At 42.6% G+C, this 23,883-nt stretch overlaps 1 protein-coding gene across 1 annotated transcript; it reads left to right on the top strand.

Moving 5' to 3' along the window:
- Positions 1 to 549: 549 nt before the first annotated feature.
- lrrc4bb (leucine rich repeat containing 4Bb) lies at positions 550 to 11,336 on the top strand. The gene is made up of 3 exons (XM_053866296.1): positions 550 to 994; positions 5,745 to 6,360; positions 6,449 to 11,336. Exons 2-3 carry the CDS (start codon positions 6,118 to 6,120, stop codon positions 8,429 to 8,431), a joined length of 2,226 nt encoding a protein of 741 aa, XP_053722271.1. The 5' UTR covers positions 550 to 994; positions 5,745 to 6,117; the 3' UTR covers positions 8,432 to 11,336.
- The last annotated feature ends 12,547 nt before the right edge of the window (positions 11,337 to 23,883 follow it).

Genomic DNA, 23,883 nt, shown 5'->3' with positions numbered 1-23,883 from the left:
CTGGCGCCATTGTTACCACACATTGTAGTTGTCAATATGCCATCTGCATGTCTGACATTATTTGAGAGTTTGAATTGCTACGACTTCAAACGCAGTTTTTCTTTTTTTTTTCTTTTTTTTTTTTTTTTAATAGGCAAAATAATCTCCCCAGTTCAGCGTTTATGGCATCAAAGCTTGAATGCACCAGTCTTATTGGTATAGGTTCTAAATGCAAGTGAACAACTATACAGAAAGCCAGAAAATGAATATAAACACTGTGATCAAATGAAGTATTAAAGTCAACCTATTGCTTATATTATATAATAATATATTTAACACATAGCCATAATTAATATATAACTCTATTTAGAGAGTCCGTTTTATAGTTCCACATAGATGACGTGGAATAAGGTCTTTTGGAGGTGGCACTGCTGAGTCACCAAGTGGTCACGGTCTGAAATAAATTTGAAATTCATTTTTTAAACCCAGAAACGCCGGACGAAGGAGCGACAGATTCTTCAAACCTTGGCGTGAATGTGTCTTAGTGGGATTCAGGAAGGAAGATACGGAAGGTGCGTAGCTGCTCTCTGCTGCTGGACGCAGAGATCTCTGCCCAGCGGGAGCGTCGGGTTTGCTGCTGCGCTCCAGTCCCCAGACGCACGGAAGCTTTTCTGCCGGATCCACTCGCTAAAATGTGACGAGCTTAACACACTCGTCTCCAGTGACTCCTCGCCGTCAGACGTAGTCTGTGGGTAACCTCCTGTTTGTGTGTATGTTTGTGTGTGAGTGTGTGTGTGCGTGTGCGCGCGCGCTCGCTCGTCTCTAACCTGCCGTCGCTGCGCTGCGTTGGCGCTGCGGAATAGCAAGAACAAGAGGCAGCTCTCATCCGTGGAAACAAGCAAATCAATTTAGGGGAAGAGGAGAGGAAAAGGCAGAGACGGATCTTCGAGCCGTGGGGAAAGTAGCTGATCCGCAGGACAAGGACGAGAGGAGAAAAAACGTCGCCATGAAGAAGGTACGTGGGTCTTGTTTGTGCAGGTGGAAACGCTCATGGTTGCCAAATGTCCCCGAATCGTCTACATCAGGTTCGGTTTTTTTAAAAGAGAATCTTCGTGCGAATGATGTGAAAGTGCATCATGATTTTGTTGAACCAAAGTCATGGTCGATGTCGGTGCAATAAAGCTGCCGCGGTCTGGCGACAAAATCATCCTAAATGTAACGGTCCTTCATTTAAGTCGCACAAAACAGCGGGATCGAGGGCGAAAGGGCTGGCTGTTTTGTTTTTTTTTTTGTTTTTTTTTTTTGGTTGGGTGCAGTCGTGTTGTCATTACCGCTAAGAGAGAGAATGGATGCAAGCCATTTTGTAATGCAGCATGTGCAGAATTAGGCCTATTCAGAATTTCAATTGCGTTCCAGAGAAGGTGCGCCGTAGTGAGCGCAGCTGCATAGATGAATAAGGCCATTCTGCCCAATTGTAGGTGAATTGACGCCACCAGCTATAGGATAAGGGGAGCTTGTGAGTCAGATCTGGAGGGAAAGGAGTCATGCCATGTTGCTTTCACCTTACCACACAGGATAACATGACACATTTTAGTGAGAAAACTTGACCATTGACGGGCATTTTCCCACCATTGCTGGTGAAATGTTGCCCCAGCCTTCCCAGATTCCCACGTCCTGAGTCAATCCAGGGTTGTCATAGTTACAGTGGACGTGGATGTCGGCCCTGCTGCACCTGTGTGTCTGCTCCTCTGTTCGTCCAAAAACCATCTGTAAATATATGATCTCCAACTGAGCCTCACCAGAAATAATAATAAAAAAAGGAGCCCCGAAGCTTCAGGGCTTATTGAAAGGCAGCAACAGATTCCTTACCTCTTCATAAACCTTTACGACTCAGTTGAGCCGGGCATTGATACCATCAGGCACTTCCCATGATGATGTGATTGGTGTGTAGCAATTGGTCAGCAGCTTGCAGCTAATTTGTCTTTTCACGACTGAGCGCTCTCTCGGGCCTGATCGGATAATCAATACCTACATTGTTGCAATCTGGTCTTGACATGAAAAAAAAACCTCAGATCCAAAAAGAGAAATACCTGTGAGAAATAGCTCCGAGAGAGAGAGAGAGAGAGAGTGGGGGGGAAAAGGTAATATATTCTCAGTGTCAGCCATGTCATAAATCCAGTGAACACATTTTGCTCAAGGATGAAGATTCTTTTGCTCCTGAATTTCCATCAGCTGAGATGAGGTGGGATATTCTAAAGATGGAGACCACTATTAGCTTGTTTTGTGTGTCTCCTGGTCAGACGGGTCAAGGCAGTGGCTCCAATCAGAGCCTAGTACTTTCACCTTCATAGCCCTTAAACAAATTGCTTTCACTCTGTCAATCCAAACATACAACGAAGAAGCAAACGCTCTCGGTTCGCACCGCGTCTTGCAACTATCTATACAAATAAAGCATTACATCCGTCATCATTGTCATCCTGAACTGAAAGACGGCTTAGTTGGATGTTGAAATACAATATATATATATATATATATATATATATATATATAGCTGTGAGCTGAACATTGCATTAAAAAAAACAACTAGTTTACACATGCATCGGCTATGAGTGTTGACATGTGTCGATGCTCTAAGCTAACCATAAAACTTCAATGGATTATCAGCTGTATTTTAAGGTGTGTGAATATAAGAGCTCTACTATGTTGAAGAATAAATCCAGTCATGACATGTTCCATCCATGTTAACACTCTTTTGCCATCACATTAATAAGAACATGAAAATGGTTGAATGTTGAAATGATAGCTGAAACATGAAGGAAAACAAAACAAAGCAGACCACAAAAAGAGGAACAGCAAAGCAATTCATTGACCCTCCTGATTCCCTAAATTGGTCAACAAGAATTCCAACTCTAAATATGTTAACCGTGGCCATTTTGACTAATCGTTTGTACAGCACTTGCTCATGGGCACGATTATATTTATCAACTCATCCTTATAATATGACTAGTTACTTAATGACATGTCCGTATTTTCTGTTGCAAATTGAATGTGATCCAAGTTCACTTGTGCGACCAAGATGTCACTTCTAGACTCTGTCTGCCAGCGTTGTAGCCATCTTAAATGCCTCTGAATAAGTGGTGGAAAAGCTGCCGCACAACCAAGTCTTTCTTTGGGATAAATGTCTTTTTCAATGTGCAATCTATTCAACTTAAAAAAAACAGTTTGGTGTGAAATGAATGTCAATATAGAAAGACATTTGAAAAAGAAAATGCTCCAAAAACAAATGTAAGTTGCACTGAGGTTTGATAAATAAAGACAGAGGCTGTTGCATATGCAATTTCTGGTTCAGAATTCTATGTATCATGGTATTTGTTCCATATGATAATAATCTTGATTAATTTTTGTCAATGATGACAAATGAGTTTTGCGAGGGCCACTTTTTCAGTTTTAAACCTAAAAACAAAGATCTTATTTCCTAATATTTCTGATAATTATTCTCACCGTGCGGATAATTGTGAACCAGTTTAATTTTGGCACGGAGAACGACGTTTATTTTGAAATAAAATGGTATGTAAGTTTGCCATCAGTCATACCAGAACCGATGAGTGGCAGGCATCAGTGCGTGAGCCTAATTTAAAAATCAAGCCCAAAATTGGAGGCTCAGCACGTTGTTTCCAAGAGGCTTGTCAAGGAAAACCAGCTCAGCTTTTAAAGCTCAATCAGAAGTAGGCGAAAGCCAAGATTGAAGTCCAACGTTATCCACTGTGTTTCCCGATGCGTAGAATCCAGCCTCTTGTGTGACTGTGTGGCTACAGTCTTGAACTTGGATGCTGCCCTCTGGTTTACAACCACGGGCCTCACTTGCTCACGTTCTCATTCATACGGTTACATTCCAGTTGTTTATATTTCTAACTTTTGCTTCCTTCTGAGCACTTAATAAGGGCCAGTGTCTTTAGAGGCATTATTAAAAAGGCTGCTTGTGGTAGCAGGAGACGTGTGGGAATTCAGCGGCTCACACTTCATTTAACATTAATGTGAATACTCTCAGGAGAGTCACACACCAAAACAGACAAGGAAAAAGAAACGGACATTGGTTGTTTACATTTCTATGGCATATGCTCTTAATGGACGGTCACTGGTATCGAATACTAGCTTTCATGGTTCAGTAATCTAAATTCAAAATGAGTAAATCTGCCCCGTATGAGTTCATTGACGGCATGAATTCCCTGCTGCGAATGGACTGAATGTTTCGTTTTGGCGGGCTATAATAATAACATCGGTGTTAAAGAAGCCAATGTTTAGCTGCCGTCTTTATTTCTAATTTCAACCAGTCACATAAACTGTCACTCATTTAAATTGGAGTAAGTGTTATTTATCTGTGATAGCAGCAGCTTGGATGTTGTGAATACGGATTCATGGGTGTTTGTTAAAGAAACACGGAGAGTCTGTGGGATGTGCAAAGCATCTGAAAAATCCTATTTTTAGAAAACATTCCCTCATGAGTTTCCCCATTAGCTTCTCTCTGTGATTTTTTTTTCCTTCCCTGCGACGACGGATGTCGACCCAGTCTGACAACCCTGTCCACACTGAGAGACATGGAGGTATTCCGTTGTCTTCAAGTCTCAGGTTCACGCAATGCTTGTCGTCTAGGTTTTGAGTAATTCCCCAAAATCCAACTCGGCGAATCAGCTGGAAGCGTTTCGTGGCCTTAATCTTAATTGTCCTAATCCAAAATGGGTTTGAGGGTTGAGTGACAAATGCTCATCAAGCTCAGCCCCAGAGTGAATCAGGCTCAGCCAGGGAGTGGAACAGGGCACTGGACAGTAAAAACACAAGATGGTGAGTGAGCAGGTTGCCACAGCAACCGTGTTTCTAGGAGCGTGTGTAGCATCGCTCTATAGAAGAAAGGATGCGAAGGTCTGTTGTTTGTTTGGAGCGTTTTAATAAAACACTTGTGGTGACTTAAGAATGCCACCGATAAAGGACTCGGATGACGAATGCACCACGTGCTTTGTTAAAGTGACTTGTGACAAAGACGCTATTATAGTGACAGCGTTGTTACGTCACAGTCGCCGTGTGATGGACAGTGTCAGAAAGACTCCATTTAGCCAGGCTGCTGATGTTTACCAAGAATCTCATCCAGTTGTCTGTCCTCAATCATTTCCACCTTCTGTCGAATTGACATCATGGCGTTGGATTCTTGGCTGATTGTGCGTCGCACACCCTGCACCGCTGTTCAATCTGAAGATCAATAGTCATTTCTCTATATACTTAATTGCTAAACAACTGCTTGGAAGCGTAATTCATAATCTCTTTGCTGTGCACTGGCCTCATGATGGATTGCACTCTTGAGTGCATTAACCTGAGGTTTAGTCCAATCCCATGGGCTATTGTAATTGCATTGGGTTTCGTAGTTCATGGTTAATTCTACTTCTCTATGGATGTATCAAAATTCAACCCATAAATTGTGTTGGTGAGTTGCTGGTGCATTTTACATCTTGCAAAAGGGCTTAATGCTTGAGTGGAGCATTGACCTGTAACCTAGATTGTCAGGTATATTTTAAGAAAGTGCCACCTGGCCCAGCAACTGAATTTAAGACAGTGGAATGGTGCGGCGTCTATTGTTAAGCTCGGCATCGTGTAATGAAATGTAATAAAAAATGGCGGCAATGCTTGCGAGAATGTGCAAGGCTTGTACCTTAAAGCTGCACTGTGCACTTACTTGACCTCCTTTTTTCTGTCTTCTTTTCTTTCTTTCTCTACAGTGAGGAGAGGCGGCTGCTGCAAAAGGACAAACTCTTTCAAAAGAAGATAATCCCAAAATATTTAATAACTGTCACAGGAACAAAAATTGACCCCTCCCCCACACCCCTTCCAACAAAAAAAAAAGAAATGAAAAAACAGGGTGTTTTTTAAAGGAAGGACTAGCATAGAGGGACGGATCTATTCATGGTAACTCGACGCTTCGCTACAAAATCCCTCACTTGCTCCTTAATTATTAAACCCACAGCTTGAAAAGAAGAAACAAAAAAACAGCATGAGAGCATAAAAGATGAACATCAAAAAAAGCTCTTAAACACCCCTTCAGGAGGTGACACATCAGCCATTGTGATAGGGGTGGGGCATGACTCAGTTGCCATGCGGGTTGTCATGGTGACCAGCCCTTGCACCCCATCCCCCCTCCTCTGGTTGGTCCAGTTGTTGTTGTGGTTCCACAACCATGGACCTCAGCTGACAGAGGCGGTGCCCCCATGCCCGAACCCCTGTACCTGCTCGAATCAAGCAAGCCGTGTCATCTGTACAAGGAAAAGTTTGGATCAAGTTCCAGACAGTATTTCAGAGAACACAAGATACCTCAATCTACAGGAGAACAGCATCCAGGTCGGCCAGCTTATCAGTTGCTTTCATCGCTCACTTCATCCGCACAACTACAGAATGCTAACTTTGCTCTGTTTTCCTCCTCCCGCAGGTGATCAAATCAGACACTTTCAAACACCTGCGGCATCTGGAAATCCTCCAGCTCTCCAAGAACCATATCAGGCAAATTGAAGTTGGAGCTTTCAATGGCCTTCCTAACCTCAATACGCTGGAGCTTTTTGACAACCGTCTCACAGTTGTACCATCGCAGGCCTTCGAGTACCTCAGCAAGCTAAGGGAACTTTGGCTACGGAACAACCCCATTGAGACGTTGCCGGCATTTGCCTTTCACAGAGTCCCTTCGTTACGCCGTTTGGATTTGGGCGAACTTCGGAAACTGGATTTCATCTCAGAAGCTGCTTTCGAGGGACTGATCAACCTGCGATTCTTGAATCTCGGTATGTGTGGTCTGAAGGACATTCCTAACCTCACTCCTCTGGTGCGTTTGGAGGAGCTGGAGTTATCAGGTAACCAACTGGGGATCGTGAGGCCTGGATCCTTTCAAGGACTGGTGTCACTCCGGAAGCTTTGGTTAATGCATTCTCGAGTGTCCGTCATTGAGCGCAATGCTTTTGACGATCTCAAAAATTTGGAGGAGCTGAACCTGTCTCATAATTCCTTGCATTCTCTTCCCCATGACCTGTTCACCCCGTTGCACCAACTGGAGCGGGTCCATCTCAATCACAACCCCTGGGTGTGTAACTGCGATGTTCTGTGGCTGAGCTGGTGGCTGAAAGAAACTGTTCCTAGCAACACCACTTGCTGCGCCCGATGCCACGCTCCCCCGGGTCTCAAGGGCAAGTACATCGGGGAGCTAGACCAGAGCCATTTTACCTGCTACGCCCCAGTTATTGTTGAGCCACCAACCGATCTCAATGTCACAGAGGGCATGGCTGCCGAGCTCAAGTGTCGTACCGGAACCTCCATGACCTCTGTGAACTGGTTCACCCCAAATGGCACTCTGATGACGCACGGATCATATCGGGTTAGGATCTCAGTCCTTCACGACGGAACGCTCAACTTCACCAACGTGACCGTGCAAGACACCGGGCCGTACACTTGCATGGTTACCAACTCTGCGGGAAACACGACAGCGACCGCAGTCCTTAACGTGTCTGCGTCTGATCCCAGCAACAGCTACAGCTATTTTACCACCGTCACTGTAGAAACGGTTGAAACGATCGGAGGGGGCGAGGACAAGAATTCAGCCAGACAGTACATTAATGAGACCTTCATAGATTTCCCCAATCCCACTGTGTTCAGAGGGGGCCAGTCTGACGTCACTATCCCTCCTTCTGCCTCGTCCTTTTCATCACTGTCCCCACGAGCCAATAGAGGCCCTGAAAATGCAGTGACTGTGCCTGTGATGGATGTGACTAACATACCGGGCTTAGATGATGTCATGAAAACAACGAAGATCATCATCGGCTGCTTCGTGGCCATTACTTTCATGGCAGCTGTAATGCTGGTGGTCTTCTATAAGCTCCGCAAGCAGCACCAGCTGCATAAACACCACGGCCCGGCTCGAGCCATCGAAATAGTCAATGTTGAAGATGAGATTGGGGCTGGCGCGGGAAGTGGCCTCTCCGCAGGGCCAACGGTGAATTCTGGTGGCGGCGAAGGAACGCTAAGGATACATCATCCAGAGATCGTCAATCTACCCAACATTGGTCGCTCGGATACGCTCAACCACTACTACAAGACCCATCATTTTAACAACAATGTGATGGGCCTAAGCATTGGTCCTGAAGGGATGGGGCCGGGGGGGATGCTCAATAGCAAGAACCATCAGGGTCAGGAAATCTCATGCACCCCAATTCCGATCTCCACCTCTACTTTGCTGACGACGTCAGGCAACGGCACCAACACCAACCCGTGTTCTATGTCCCCACCGCTGCCCATGTCCCTCCCAATGCCAACCATGGGCTTACATGGATCCATTAAAGGTTTCATGGGACAAAGCCAGAATCCTCAAATGGAGCCTCTTCTGTTTAAAGGAAACTCCAAGGAAAATGTTCAAGAGACTCAGATTTAAGCGTGCAGTGCGAGGATATAAAGTTAACGGTCAGGATTTGAAGACAGCCAGGGGATTGATGGCGGGTGGATGCGTGGAACCTTTAGACACTGGAGCGCATTGACATTGCACCAGGAGAGAGGGTAGACTGACGTGTCAATACACAAACACCGAGACTTATACGTGATAGTGTACTGAGCCAAGGATTACCACAATGGGCCACTTGTGTTTGTAGTAACAACCACGGTCATGGAGATCAAGGAGTGGACATTGCTACAATGTAAATCTGTGCCAAAGCAAATGTTTTTGCAGTTTCAACAAGCTGTGTTCTCATTGGGAAAAACAAGCCTTTCAAAAATAACGAGTCCCAGATTCGTTGTTGGCCTGTCGACATGAAAGACACGCACAGCACTGACGACGTCTAAGTTCTGATATAATATAAAACTAAATCCAGAGAGACGTTTTTCTCCACAAACACAAACTTACACACTCTCAAGTGACTTTAAAGACTCTGTCGAAGCGACAACAATGTAGACATAAATAGATGGACAAAAGGTACAGTGCAGTACAAACTACTGTGAAAAATCCACAAATTATATAAATATATTTTCATTTAAATATGTATCATTGCAGACTCCGATGCAGAGATATTTTGAAGTGGATGTATAAGCTGGTATAGTTTTTCTTTGTGAATAATCAGGGGTGCTGATGGCGAAGGTTGGCTATGTTGGCTATGTTTTAAGTTTGGCTACTTCTCAGAAACATAAGGGCTCAATTGCAACTCTCATTGTGAATCTTTGAATTGGCTTTTGTGACATGAACTCCATTTAGGTTGTAGAGCAGTAAGAGCAGATATCTGTTTGACAAACTTTGTCCGTTGCTTCAGTAATAACCATTACAGACTTCTTGTGTTATGAGTGTATTACGTATTATTTGTGAAAGCCAAATACTTGGTATTTGACTTGACAATTCTGATACTTAAAAGCCAGCATCTAATAACGGTAAACAATGTTCCACAAACACAGAAATGCAAAGACCTGTACGGATAAAACAAAGTGTTAATAATGTGTTATTTGAATCGAATCAGTAGCCAGATATTTGCTTTTAGACAGGAATTTGATATGACCTCCATGGTGACCATAATCATGCCATAAATGCTGTCATCAGGATGAAAAGACATCTCTGCAGCAGCATTCAAGAAGGGATTAAACATCCATCCTAGGATGGTTCGAATGAATGGAAATGTACAGTATATTAATAATAATAATGTCTGGTTGTATGACAATTGTGAGATCCACATTTTTACAGTGTAACTTTCATATGTTAAATGCAATTTACGCTTCTTGCGTTTCAACTCTGTATTTCTTTATTTTTGTTAGTTTGATATAATGTGTACAGTTGTCTAGCCATGTATCATTACGTGTGAAATAAATCAATCATATATTGGATGGTGGTGGATGAATGTGGTGTCCACATGGCTCGAGAGTCAGATGTTATTCCGACAAACATGCTCTTAATGTCCCTTCTGTGGTTTGGCCGAGCCACTGAGTCACTCTGCAAATGACGAATGACTCCGCTCTATTAACATGTTCAAACAGACTGTTAGTCACTGGCCACTAGTCCCCCCACAGACACTAGTCATTTGGTGTAATGACTTGTTTTGAAGACTGTACTTTGGACATGGTTATTTACTGGATCTAAAGTTGCCATAAAAAGAAAAGGAGATATTTACTCCAGTTGTCTTTGATATAGCACAGTCTGCGGTGGAATAGTGGGCTCTCCAAGTCACGCTGAATGGAGAACAATTGGGACATGTCTAATGTGAGCAATGATTGACGGATTAAGAAGCTGCTGGTCACTATGATGGGGTTGTGTGAAAAAAAAAATGTGCAAAACTGTTCCATACTTTTACACTGCGACAGTGCTTTGCATCTTTCAATGGGCCAAATGGCATGTCTGCCCTTGCTAGAGCTTTTGCTGCTCTGAATGTACACTGAATGACTTGAGCATTACCCAGGAAGAGAAATGTGCCAACTCCAAATATCTCATTTTTGTGTGTGAAAATTGTGTCTTGTTCCCAAGGTACGTGCTCTCAGTTTGTATGAGGAGTCATGACGACTCCCTCTCAGCTCTTGAGGCTTCTACCTCGCCAAACCTGCGTGGTTCTGAAAAGTGTGAACATTTTAGCAGCATTTTAAGATAAGAAAAAAAAGGGATAAAAGAGGGATTAAGTGCAGAGTTCTACCAGATGAAGAAGTCATTTTTATTACTCAAGGAAAAAGGTGAGTGACTAAGAGGAATAAAAGCTGATTCACTGCCGTGATCTTTGACGATAGCTATTAAAATATCGGAAATTTTGAGTATTAACGGGAACCTGTCTTGAATCCTCACAATAAATCTGACGACACCATATTAGGGATTAAGCCATAGTCCAAAACTCTGGTCATAAAAATGTCTTTTCAGCAGAAATGTCTACTTCCTAATGGAGCAACATTGAGAGGAAGTATTGAAGGTGTTTCAACATTGATAGTGGAATTGTTTCTGGTGGAGATTCCATCATATATGGTAGAAATGTTGACTTGATTGTTAAGGGTTTGATCCCAGTGTGGTCTTTCTATTAAATAGTCTAAGCAATAAATATATTTTCCACATTTAGCTTCAGAGCCAGACTCTGGCAGGTTCTGTTGCAATGGAAGGCAAAGATAGGCGTGAACTTGCTTGAGTTCCATGTTCTCCCCATCCCTGCGTGGGTTTCCTCCGGGCACTCCAGGTTTAAACCGGCAGTCCAGAAACTTATCCATGCAAATCTGTAATCCCTCATTGGTGTCAGTATGTGCGTGTACGAATGGATGCTTGTTCCCAGGTAGCTGAGTCTGAAGCAGTCTCCATCTGTATAGTCAAAGTGCCTGATCACAGATGTTGACAGGTGTGCAAAGACTTCTTTAAACACGCCTTATTTGATTAAAAATTATATATATATATATATATATATATATATATATATATATATATATATATATATATAGACACACACACACATGTGTAAGGTCTCCCCCAGAAGAAGAACTGCTGCACCATATTAAGTGAGTGGTGAAGATTATACTTATCAGTAGCCGAACAGAGAGTAGCTCAGGTGAGAAATAGTAATAATCTGTGTGATAATAACGGAATAAAGCCATCAGATCATGCAGCCGAAGAGATTAACCGCACACCGGTCTCCATCACCTTATCACGTTTATGGTTCAACATATTTTGCAGAATGTCCAGATAAAGCAACAATGCAACACCTAAGCCATCTTACCAGGATGACTCGGGTTGTCTGAACTGCATCTGTGCCTTTTCCTCTCGCAGGCACGAGTCTAATCCAAAAGCACTACTGCGTAAATTCAAATCTGATGAGCAGGGTTCCGCTAAAGCCCTGCCGCGACACAAATGGAATATGAATGAAGGCTAAAGACACAACATATGGCTTCTCCCTTCATGTGCTACATTTGGCGACTCAGTGGTTGGATTTCAAAGAGCATCGCAGATATCTCCTTGTGTGCTGTGAGTGTGTGTGTGCGAGGTACTTCAGCATCTACTGGAAAACATTTTCCTTTTACCAGAATGTTACTGTTTTTTTTTTTTTTTTTCCAATAATAGTGGTGACTCATCTCTTATGAGCACAGATGTTCCCGTCGCCTTTATATAATTGCAGTTAAGATGTAGACCAACCATGTAGGGAAGCATATAGATTTAGCAACTCGACTCATGTTTAAAAGACAGATACTGTTAGGTATAGTTTGAATATCTCATCTCATGAAATGTGGAATAATTCCCAACCTCTCATTCATTATTATCCACACAAACTGACTCTTAAAAGCATAGAAATTAGGGCCGACTTCAAGATTTACAGGTTGAACTGTACTTTATGTGACATCTGTCTGTCTGAGTGAATAATGCAGTGAGGCTTCACTCCTCTGCCATGTGAGAGCAGATGAGCACTGTCTCTGGTTGCCATTTTATTGGGCTATTATTTCGGGCTTAGAATATCTGCAGAACAAAATGTACTTTTACTCCATTTTAGGTTTCATTTGTCATCTTAAGTTGTGTACTCAACATGCGGATGCAAATAGAGTGCCTTAACAGATCGCACAGAGTTCACAAGCGCGTTTTATTTATGGTTGTTATATTGAGTCGGGTGAAGGAGATCACACCTTCATCACACCTAAGCTGTCATCTTGGTTCTGGTGTTGCCCTTGATGGAGGAATTCAGACAGTGAAATGATCTTCTCCACATTTGCGAATGCTTACATTAGCAGTTGAGGTGGATATAATGTGGTCAATGCTTCATAATAAATAGAAAAGCACTCAAAAACCAGACCTCCACCAAGCCACTCATTTAGATGAGAAAAGATTAGATTGCCTTTATTCTTTTTTATTGTCCCCCTTTATGTGCAGTATTTCCATTACCTTTTTGGGGTAATGAAAACACTATTTACAACGAGCAGGTGGCAGTAGCCTGCCTAAACTCGCTCGTACAACACACATAAAAAAAGACCACACAAGTCCTTATGGATTGAAATGGTAATATGGAACACCCACAAAATGAATAATCTGTTTCACATCTATCCATCAATATTTGCTGAAAATATTGTGGGATCCATTTAGTCTACCAGACGATCACATACAGTAGTTATCCTATGGCAAGGCAATAATAATAATAATAATAATAATAATAATACACATTTACAATGTACTATCACTTTAATTCGAAATGTTTGTGGACGGTGAAGATAAACTATTACATTAATATACTATAAGACAATAAAGTACATGTTGACTGCTTCACCCACATTTAAACCAAAATGTAAAAATTGAAAGCTGGTAAAATAGGTAAAGCACTTACAAGCTATTAGATTGCAGCGCTGCATAAATAGCCTGAAATAAAACACCACTATACTTACTTCACCGGAGTATTTGTCCTCTGATGCGTGAAGATTTAAATGGTTACGTCCCAGTACAATTGGATCGCTCTGGAACACTTTTGCTGCATGTTAAAGAGATACAGAGGAAGTCGGAGGATTTTAATAAAGCCACTCCACCACTCTCGCATCCAGCCATGGCTGCCGCCTCATAAATCCAAGACTCTGTCATATTACATTAGTGTAAGTGTGTTATTATTAGCCGTGATTTGTAAGTACACTTTGACATACAGGCAAAGGGGGGAAAAAACAAGCTCAAAGTTAGTGTTTGCATCCAGAGTCGTAGATTGAAATGTCTGTTTCTTCAGACAAAAAAGAAAGCAGTACACAAACTCAAACACAATTGTGGGTCAAGCAACACGCTAAATCCTAGACCTTCTTTGTTTTACTTCATTGAGTGGTTTTCTTTAGCTGCATGCAACCTGATGGATTAGTGACTGTGATCTCTGCTGTTTATTTTTTTCACAAGGGTTTCTTCCCACTGTCAACATGCAACTGCTACCCATGATGGACTGGCGACCTGTGCCGTGTCTTTAGTTATGAGGCATACTGTCAGGAGTACGTTCCTATAATGTTATCAGCGATCGCTTGCTGCTTATTATAACAAAAAAAGGTGTCAAAAATGTTAGGTTTCAGGAAGATGAACATGAGGGTTGGGGGGAGCTCAAGGTGAACGCCTTACCTATTAAGTGTTGCGGGAAACCCTGAAAGGAGCCCCTCTCTCACTAGGTCCTGTTTATGAGTGAGAGAAATGGATCATGAGATCCACTTTCATTTTTGGGATGCTGTGTCTAAGTGATCCTGAATTCTTCTCCTCACTGTGTCTGGATTATTTATTTATTTATTTTTACAATATTTGGAGGAGCCCAGTCACCAAGGGGAGACTCAGAGTAGAACTGCCAAGTTACCTGGTGCTCGGCAAGTGCAGCTGGGTGGGGAGAGCACTCCGCTCCGCTGTCCTTGAAACACCTCCGTGTTCTCCCACAAGACCCCCAGGGTGTTTCTGGGGAGCAGCGCTAATGAAAGGACGGATCATTTTGGATGGCTTTTGCCAAAAGACTGAGGAAGTCTTGAATCAATGTGTCTTGACAAGAATAGAATCTAGTCTCATCTCGGAGTTAATGTAATGGACAGGATTTGAGAGGACAGAATCTGGCGCTGCTCCTGAGGAGCTGGGGGATGGGGTGTGGAGTTAATGCAGAGTGTGAATGCAGCAGAATAGAAACATGAATATGCACTGAAGATGAAAGCACACATGCAAATACATGCCAGAGAAGCCAACTTGGACTGGGAAATAATAGGAGAATTTGAAAGGAGAAGGGGTGGAATTTATAAATGTTGCTCTAGGGAGCGAGCCACCTTAGTCACAGGAGGATGGTTTATCAACATTAATTCCCTGGTGAGTTTTCTAACCTTGCTCGTTGCTCAAGAGAGGAAAATGCTCAACTCGGTGACCGTGCTTGCATAAAGCAGGTTTCTATAGTTCTTCTCAAAGTTGTGTTTTATGAATGTATTTTTTTTTTAACAATAGTCTCTTCTTCTTTTTGAATCCAGAGTGTTCCAGCTGTGAACTTCTCTGGGGAAAACCCATCTCCCCCAGCACACAGACAGATTGCGGAGTCTGTGGGGAGCCTGACACAACACAAACTCCACTGTGAAACTGAAGTGTCAGATACTGGAGGCTGCATCGCTGCTCGCCGGGCAGGAGTAGAAGCGCATAAGCCATTTTTCTTGACGCTTCGGCGGAAGCTCAACGTGCACATATGAAATGTGGCAGATAGAAAGAGTGTGATCTTGTACGGATAAAAATAAACACGCGTCTCAAGTAGTTTGAACCCCCACTGCACTTCTTCTTTCATTTCATTGGAATAAGCCTTTTAACATGGGATTATTATTATTACTATTATTATTATTAAACCGCTCTGTGGAATTTATTAAAATGATTAAAAACTGCATCATTATTCTTATATTTTGATAAAGCATGAAGGGGTCTGTTCTCTAGTATTTCTTTCTCACAGGGCATAATTCAACTTCCACATGAACCGTTTATTTTCTGTCAGAGCACAAGCCTGTATGGACTTGCCTGGCTACAGTTGTGGCTCAGAACCAAACTTGGTGAAGTCTGAGAAAGAGATGACCCAGTTGGACTTAATTTATGCAAGAGGGATAAAAGAAAAAAAAGCCAAGCCTTTTGATTCGAAGTCCGCCCTTTGTTTAAAGATTCTGTTTCAGAATTATTATCCAACACCACGTTGGTGAAAAGTGCTGCCGCTCGCTCTGGGCTTCCTCATACAGTAGTGAGCACACTTTGCTTTTGTTTCAATCTATATTTAGATTCCCACTCGTTTCCTCGTATCATTAAGAGTCATGCCGGAGATCTTGTTTTGAACTGTGCGATGCTGTTGCCCTCCAATCGCAATGAATAAATCACAGCGTGAAAACGCTAACATCTGGACGTGTTATGTGATGCGAGCTGCTGCACTTAGAGCACTCAGGAGACCTTGTAACGTTGGACAGTTCTTCCTCAACACCTCTGGGGATACAGCACTCAAATGGACCAACGAGTCATGTCACCCAGAAAAAAAGCTGTTTGTTTCTGTTTTCACTAACTACCACTTGAGTGTCTGTGGCAGAGCTGAGGATGTTTTGCAGATCACGCCACTCTCCACGAGTGCATCTTGAGCTGCACACACACACAGACACAAAATCATGCCGAAAAATGATGTACGTCAATGAATGGTTTTAGAAAATTTGTTGAGAGAATTGAGTAACATACAGTGTGAGGCAAATACCTAATAAAAGAAAATGAAAAACATGATTTTCTTTCTAACCAACATTTGTTTGTAAATGGGAAATAAAAAAAAAAAAAATCAGGATCTGTGGAATTTTACTTCTGTGGGCCTCACTTCTTGACCACGATTGACAAAATAGGCAACCTATTGTTTACCCTCTACTATTGTTTACTTCTTCTGACAGTTCTGTGGGAGTGATTCATGGATTAAAGGTTTAAGACTTTTGATATGACATTTCCAGCATGCTTGAGAGAAGTTCAAGTGTCCGGTTCGTGGGTGGGGGAAAGATAGAGCGTGTGATTGACGGACAGACAGATGGGTGCACGAGGCTCCACATATCGATTATCGTTCAGAGCAGCGATTTTTAACCATCGGGACGGGGCCCATGGTTGGGCCGCGAGCGCCCCCCAGATGGCTGCTACAAGTTTTTTTTTTTACTACGCTGGCCACGAGACATTCAGTTTTAATACACTTGCCCCACATGGCGGCATTAGTGTGTCACTGTCTTGACAGCTGCAAATTTGTGAGGGTTACCAACTATGAAGTTCTTGAAAATGATAAAGAAATTGATGGTGTCCCCAACAGTAAGAACTGTTCACCTGTTGGAGCAGTTTTTTAAAATTATTTAGATCATTTTATGGTGATTCTTTCATTTACACTTTCCTTATCTTCTTTAGTTTATTTATGAGAAAGAAATATTTAATGATATTTAGACATTGTTTTAGTATATTTATTTTGATCAGAATTGTATTCATGACGTAAGTTTTTCCAATTTTCTCAACAGAACATGACTTGCACCTGGTTTTGCTGCTGTTTGGACTTTTCGATGACAAATATCTTTGCACTGATCACATTGAACACAAATGAAATCAGTCATTCTGAAATCAGAAATCACAGTAATGAATCAGTTCTATTCTTTGAATGTGCCCCAAACCCATTTGTTCTGGAAAATATGGGCCCATTCAGATCAAAAAGGTTAAGAACCCCTCGTATGGAGGATTTCTGACGTATTTCAATAAAAGGGGTTGAGGTGGGGCCCATCATAGGTGACGGTCGGGAGAGCTTCTACATATTGATGTCACATGGTTTCTCAGTCGCTATGAGCTTCTCTCACTTCAGGAAGTGTCCTCCGTGAGTGAAGTGTGTGATCTTTGATCACTGAGATGCCACACATACCAAGTGATGTACAGCTAAACAGCAACAGCATCAACAGCATCAGGAAATCCTGCAGAAGGCAAAATATGTTTCAACTGGAAACAGACACACTTCTGTCCATGCTTGGTATTTCTGCATGTTTCCACAAAGCTTACAGATGCGGATCAAATGGAGCAGTAGCACCGACTACCATGGGGGCAGTGTTTCTACCTAATACATAGCTCCAATGAGACACGAAGAAGACATAACAATGGCGGACATTCTCCGTCCTCCAGTCACTATATAATGAGCGGCCTCACAGACCACCGCCTCCAACAACACTGCCACCGTTTTCCTCTTTTGTGCAAGTGGTTCCAAATCTTCTCGCACAGTTGCCATGTTGCTTTTGGAGTTTGTTGTTGTTTGTCTCTGGGCTGCTCCCCCTGCTGGATATATTGGTCCACAGCAATTCCAATTTAAAGAACGCATGAAAGTATGTGCTTAGTCAGATTAACGTTGTTTCAAAGGTACATAACCGGAGCATAAATGGGCCTTGATGTGTCCACATGCAGCTTATGTGTCACTCTGGAACACTAAGGTCCGCTTGACTATGGTGGGAGATGGAGTCAGACTGTGTTGGCGATGTTCAAATTGGTGAGGAAAGTGTAGAGGAATAATGATATACGTATTGAATTGAAGATGACATGGAACAGTGTTCAGTTTAAGATGTGTCTCTCCAAGTCTCTCAAGTTCAAGAATGTTATGACGACTAACATCATTGCTAGTTTTCAACATAATGCAAGGCAACAGTATATTACTATATGTCTCTGATAAAAATAACACCACACCATCCATCCGTTAGGGTGCTGAAGCTCCATGAATCAGTCCGTCACACCACCATCTCCATCAGCCTTCCGTAAGGGTCCCTACAGTGCACTTATATTTCTTCAGTATTCAGATGTCAAAGAAAACATTTCAAAAGTAAATAATGTAAATGGCTGCCTTGCTTGAAGCACTGAAAGAGAAACAAGGCCTACAATATGGATGGAAAGTCATTCTCATGACTCTGGTCTACGTACAAAATGTGCCCACTTGGGGAATGTGTACAGGTGATGACGTCACGTCAGGCATTCGTGATCAGATTTTTTGGAATGGTTTTCTGAGGAAATGAAACTTGGAATGAGGGTGTCGAGGGCACTTTCTAACACGTGACACATTTTTAATAGCAGAAGAAAGCAGAGTGTTCGACAAGCGTATGACGATGAATGCATCGAGATTGGCTGAAACAAGACTGACTCTGGTGGTGGGAAGACATAAATTTAGTGCAATGTTGAAACCACGTGACGTCACACAAACCCCTGAGGTGCTGATCTACAGTAGGAACTCTGCCAGTGTTGATGTCTTCCTCGCTCAGTGTATACATCTGTCCTCATTCTTGTTGCTGTGTTTTATTATTTCGTTTGTGGATGCTTTAGTACGTAGCAAATGCACGTTTCCACTTGGTGCTCTACTGAAGACAGATTCAAAGGTTCATGACGGACATGAAGTTTCGGCTACCAAACATGCAGTGTATTGAGCTGTGTCAGTGGAACTGTCAGCGCTGACGGTTTTGATGCATATACCACAAACACGGCTGCGTTGGGAGATGGGAGAGAAAAATTCTTTGCGGGTCACACGAACAAGCATTTAGATCTTTAGGTAAAAACAATCTGTGAAACAAAGTGTTTTGTGCAGGCACCATTTTATTTTTTATTTTTTTTAAACTAAATTACTCTTAAATAGATAGACATTGTTCTACCACACTTCACCACGTTTAGGTGACATTTCAACTTGCCAACCATGTGCTCATCATTTTTTCTGAAAATGTGAAATAATCACTCATTGTGCAAACAAGAGAACACGCCACCCCCCTTAAGACTACTGGACCAAACCACTTAAAGCGACGGCGGATGTTAAAGCTACCAATCTAAGTCACGTAAATCACTCCCCCTCGGCGCTTGGGAGCACACCTCAACAAGAAACTGCTAAATATTTCATGAAGCATCCAGTGCAGCCATTTTCAAGCGAAAGACATTGTGGGTCTTTTTTGCTCTTCAAAATGCCGAGAATGGTTCTTAAAAAAATAAAAAACCCTGGATCCAGCTGGTGATTTGGATCGCTCCCAAAAATCATCTGTTCCTTTCCTGAAAGTTTCATCCAAATCCGTCATTTACATGTTATTTTAAACACAGAGAGGCAGACAAACATGCTGGAAAACGTCACCTTCTTGAGACTGACTTAGCTACACAAATTTATACCCTGATTTTAACAGTCATGGACTTGTGAAACAAAACACACACAGGTACGGACTGACACACCAACCCACGCACAGAGAGACAAGGCCATACTGGCAGGATTCTCTTCATGGTATTTTCTTTTGAAGCAAAAAAAGGCCTCAGAAATATCCTTATCCTCTTGAAGACATGACTGGATAAAAAAAAAAAGATGAAGATTTGAACTGGAATGTTCATTGTGCTGGAACTTTTCGAACACACTAATCCAAGCGGCGCTTACATTTAGAACGTCTCCTCTAGACTCATTTCATGCTCCGACAATGACATCCCCTCCCAGCATCCTGGCTCTTGCGCGTCTGTCCTGCAGAAGGACATTTCTGTCTCATGGGGAACAACAATATTGACATCAAGAAATGAGTTATTGATCAGGGGAAGGGGACATTTCACATGCAGCAGATTGTCCACACATCAAGTCGTGTTTGTGCTCCAGCATGATCACGGCAACGATGATGAAACATCAAGCGCAGTTTGATATTTATCTACCGACTTTTGTAAAGCAGCTTCAGAGAGGGAGGCAGAGAAAGGCAGGAGACACAATCATTGGCTGTGCAGGCCACATGGGCTTTGCTGTTATTGAGATGATGGGAAACTGATGTCGACCGCTTTGTTCTTACAATATATCGGGGAGATAATGAGAATTCCTTTTTTCCTGATTGAGTGGGATGATGACATCGATATGAAACAGCTTTGGCTTCTCCCAGAGCTTCAGTATGTTTCACACATATATGAAACGGCTGTCTGCAGGGTCACACTGCAAACGGATCTGATTAACTGGGTGCTGTAATGAGTAACATTGAATACATAGAGACATAATGCGCATATGTGATAAAGCCTTTTGGCATGTGTGTGATATATATATATATATATATATATATATTGCAATTAGAAATATGTTACTTGGGTGTACATAATAAAATTGTTCATTGTAGTTAAGAGATTTAAAGAAAGGTATTCTTAGCCTGATTCAAATGGGTCATATAAAGTACTTTTTGAGGTCCAGTCGGGTTTGTAAAAAGCCAAAATAAATAAAGTAGCATTTCAACATCCATGTACCCTTGACAATAAAATGTCAATTTAATGTAGACGACATATGCATATGTTTGCATAACGGAGTTTACGCAGCATGTTTGATGGGTTAAGACTTAAACCCAAGTTTTCGTTCTTTTGTAGGGAAGCCAGACTGAAGCTGTGCAGAGACGGAGAGCAAGAGAAGGCTACATTTATTCCGGCAGATGTGGAGGAGAAAAACAATGATCGCTGCAACACACGGAGCAAACAGATCCCACTGGCAATTATGCAAATGTGGATGTGACATGTGAGTCTGTGCGCCGCATGATGCGACGAGACGGGAATTCTCCAACACTTGGCTGCTCTGGCTGCGCTACAGTTAGCGCTAGCATCGTTCCTCTTATCCAAGTCTACTTTCTCACAAAAAAAAAAAAAAAAAAGCGCACACTCACACACACACACGCACGCACACGCACACCCCTAAACCCCCATCACCATGTTTCCCTCTCCTCCTTCCCTGCGTCCTCTCTTTCCTGTTCTTGCTGCGGCGTTGCTATAGCAACAGAGAAATGTGGGAATACCTCTGTCCTTCAGAAGAGCGGGTGTGAGGAGGGGATGGGGAGAGGGTGAGGATGGGAGACAGACAGAGAGGGACAGGGTAGACAGCAGCAGAGACAAGAGGAGCGGGAAGCATGGGAAGTGTGGAAGAGACTGTTAATTAAACTGCAGAGAGCCTGTGATTCAGAGACCGTCGCCTGCCACTTAGCCCCCGACTTTAAGCGCTCGTCCCACTTCCACTCCCCCAAATCTGCCCTTTCATTGCTACTCGCCCATTGTGAAAAACACGGCGGGCTGGAAGGGTGGAGGAGGTCCATGGGTGGCTTCACGCTGGGCCTTACGCATGCCATTTGTTTGATGGTCCATGTGTTCTGGATGTCTCCATTTGTAGTGAGGCTGCAGTTTCCATGACAACGTCCAGACGAAAATAGCAGCACACTTTCCAGCGTCTCTCTCTCTCTCTCCCTCTCTCTCTCTCTCTCCTCTTCTTCACCAGCGCTCACAATGCGCTGATAACTGTTCAGTCCTGATCTTGGGCCTGCTTCTATCAGGATGAGAAGCTGCACGCTGCTCATGTCCATTCATCATACTGAAGTATGAAACACCCCTCCTCATCGCCACCAACCCCTCACACGCACACACACACACACACACACACCTTCAATCAGGAGCGTTTCACTTAGAACGCACACACACACACACATGCACGCACCCCCCACACGTCTCTCCTCCCACCTCTTATCTCCCATTTTCAGTCTCTTGGTCGCCTTGCAACAGATTCTGTCAACATGCATCAAACGTATGCGTTGCTATGACAACAGTCTTGAAAATCACTGCAATTATTTCGACAATGACAAAAAACAGTGCAGTCACTTGAGGGAAAAGCGAGAAAAAGTCACGGTGTGTTTACATGTCTAATGTGTGTGACGCAAAATACAAGGACACACACACGTATTCACCGGGTTTGCTGTGTGTTTAGTGACCCATCATTGAACTGGTGTGTGTCCACTTGTTTTTTTTTTCTCCACTGCAGTCACTGGACGGGTTTTGGTTTGTGTAGGGGGCATTTTCTGTTGAAACGTGTAGAAATTGTGTCAAAATTAAGACTTAGATTCATGAAACTTATTGTACTCTATGCACAGTACGGTGTAAAAATGGATCAAAATATAATCCTCATGTACATGCAGGTAGTGTGTGTACACGTATCTATAGCCAGTACCATGGACGTGAGCATGGTCGGGCTTGCACAGCCATGACATGCATGTTACTGCGGCGCTGTGGTCGCTTGTCAGACTGGGCTACTGAGGCCACCGTACATGCTGGAGGTGCACTCAGGGTCTCAGCTTGTGCTGTTTGAAAAGCTCAAAATCACAAAAAAGCAATTAGTACAACAGCTGTTACTGAAAGTTCCACATGAGCAAAGTTGTGGATACGTAGACACACAACATTTATCTTGGCTGTGGAAACTGGATGCCACTTGATACGTCACATCCACGCAAGGAAGGCAATGTCGTGCAGGACAAGACAGGGGCTGAAACTGCAGGAAAAATCTAATAAAGACCAAGTATGTCAGACATGGCTCAGAGAGGACCCACTGGTTTATTGTTCCATTTAAATATCCATAGGGTACAACAAGGGACAGACGGTTAGTTCTGAAATGCTCCTGGCCCAGGACCCAGGCGGGAAGCTCAGCTTTGTCGTGGTGCTTTGAGCAAGGGGCAAGTACATCACATACATTCTGTGGACCAACTGTCCTCAACTTTGGAAGAAGAAGAAAAAGTCCAGACCAGATGAAGAAGACAAAATAATATTAATAAGAACAATAATAATAATAAATATTATACCATTTATGTCCAAAACAAGTAGTCTACAAGTACTTGTATTTGAGTCCTCACCAATACAGAGTACCATCACACATAAAATTACTTTGAGATTATTTATTCTTTTTCCATATATATCATTATTTGCACCACATTCCACGGTATGTTTTTCTTGTACAAGGGTAATGGTCACATGTACGGTCACTGCAGTACAAAGCGCATTTTTACAAAGTTGTCATAAACGGCTCACTGCTGTAAAGTGGTATTGGTTTTGTGGTATCAGTGGCCATTCTATGAGTACGAGTACTCAAGCCTGGTATTGGACGATGCTGGTAATAATAATAACAAAAATAAATAAAGTTAAAGTTAAAGTGCATGTGGGGAAAGCATGGCGAATCTTGGGAGAGGACTTCAAAATCTTGTTTTCTCATTATTATTTTATGTTTGATGGTGCAACATTACATCAAAAGCCAAAAAATAATAAAACAAGAAACATTTTGCTATTTCATTTTGCAGTAGTTGAGGGGAAAGGTGGTTGAGCTCTTGTGTTTATGCTTAATAATAAAACAGTAGATTCCTTGTAGATGCACGAATGTCACCACAATGTGTCCTTCAGCCAAGCAAAACGGGAACGTTTATGAATATGTAAAACTGCTTTAAATATATACTGGACCACAAGCAAGCGCCACAAACACATCACATCCTGCCTCAACCAACAGGGATGGACAGTCCGCCACATAGGTAGAATGACGACCTGAGACACAACAATTTGCTTGTTTCCATGTAGAAATAATTGATGTTTTCATGGCGCTCTCTATGAATGGAAGTGTATTCATCAAACTTGACCCAGTTGTTTTTGTCCCA

Source organism: Synchiropus splendidus, chromosome 5 (assembly GCF_027744825.2).
Source record: "Synchiropus splendidus isolate RoL2022-P1 chromosome 5, RoL_Sspl_1.0, whole genome shotgun sequence".
Taxonomy (NCBI): Eukaryota; Metazoa; Chordata; class Actinopteri; order Syngnathiformes; family Callionymidae; genus Synchiropus; species Synchiropus splendidus.
This window is presented reverse-complemented; position numbering and strand designations above follow the sequence as displayed.

Bases quoted from the DNA above. Each gene is read 5' to 3' on its own strand.
- lrrc4bb (XM_053866296.1), top strand. From the start codon at position 6,118: ATGCGGGTTGTCATGGTGACCAGCCCTTGCACCCCATCCCCCCTCCTC. The intron at 6,361-6,448 runs GTCGGCCAGCTT...CTCCTCCCGCAG, and splicing joins TACAGGAGAACAGCATCCAG to GTGATCAAATCAGACACTTT.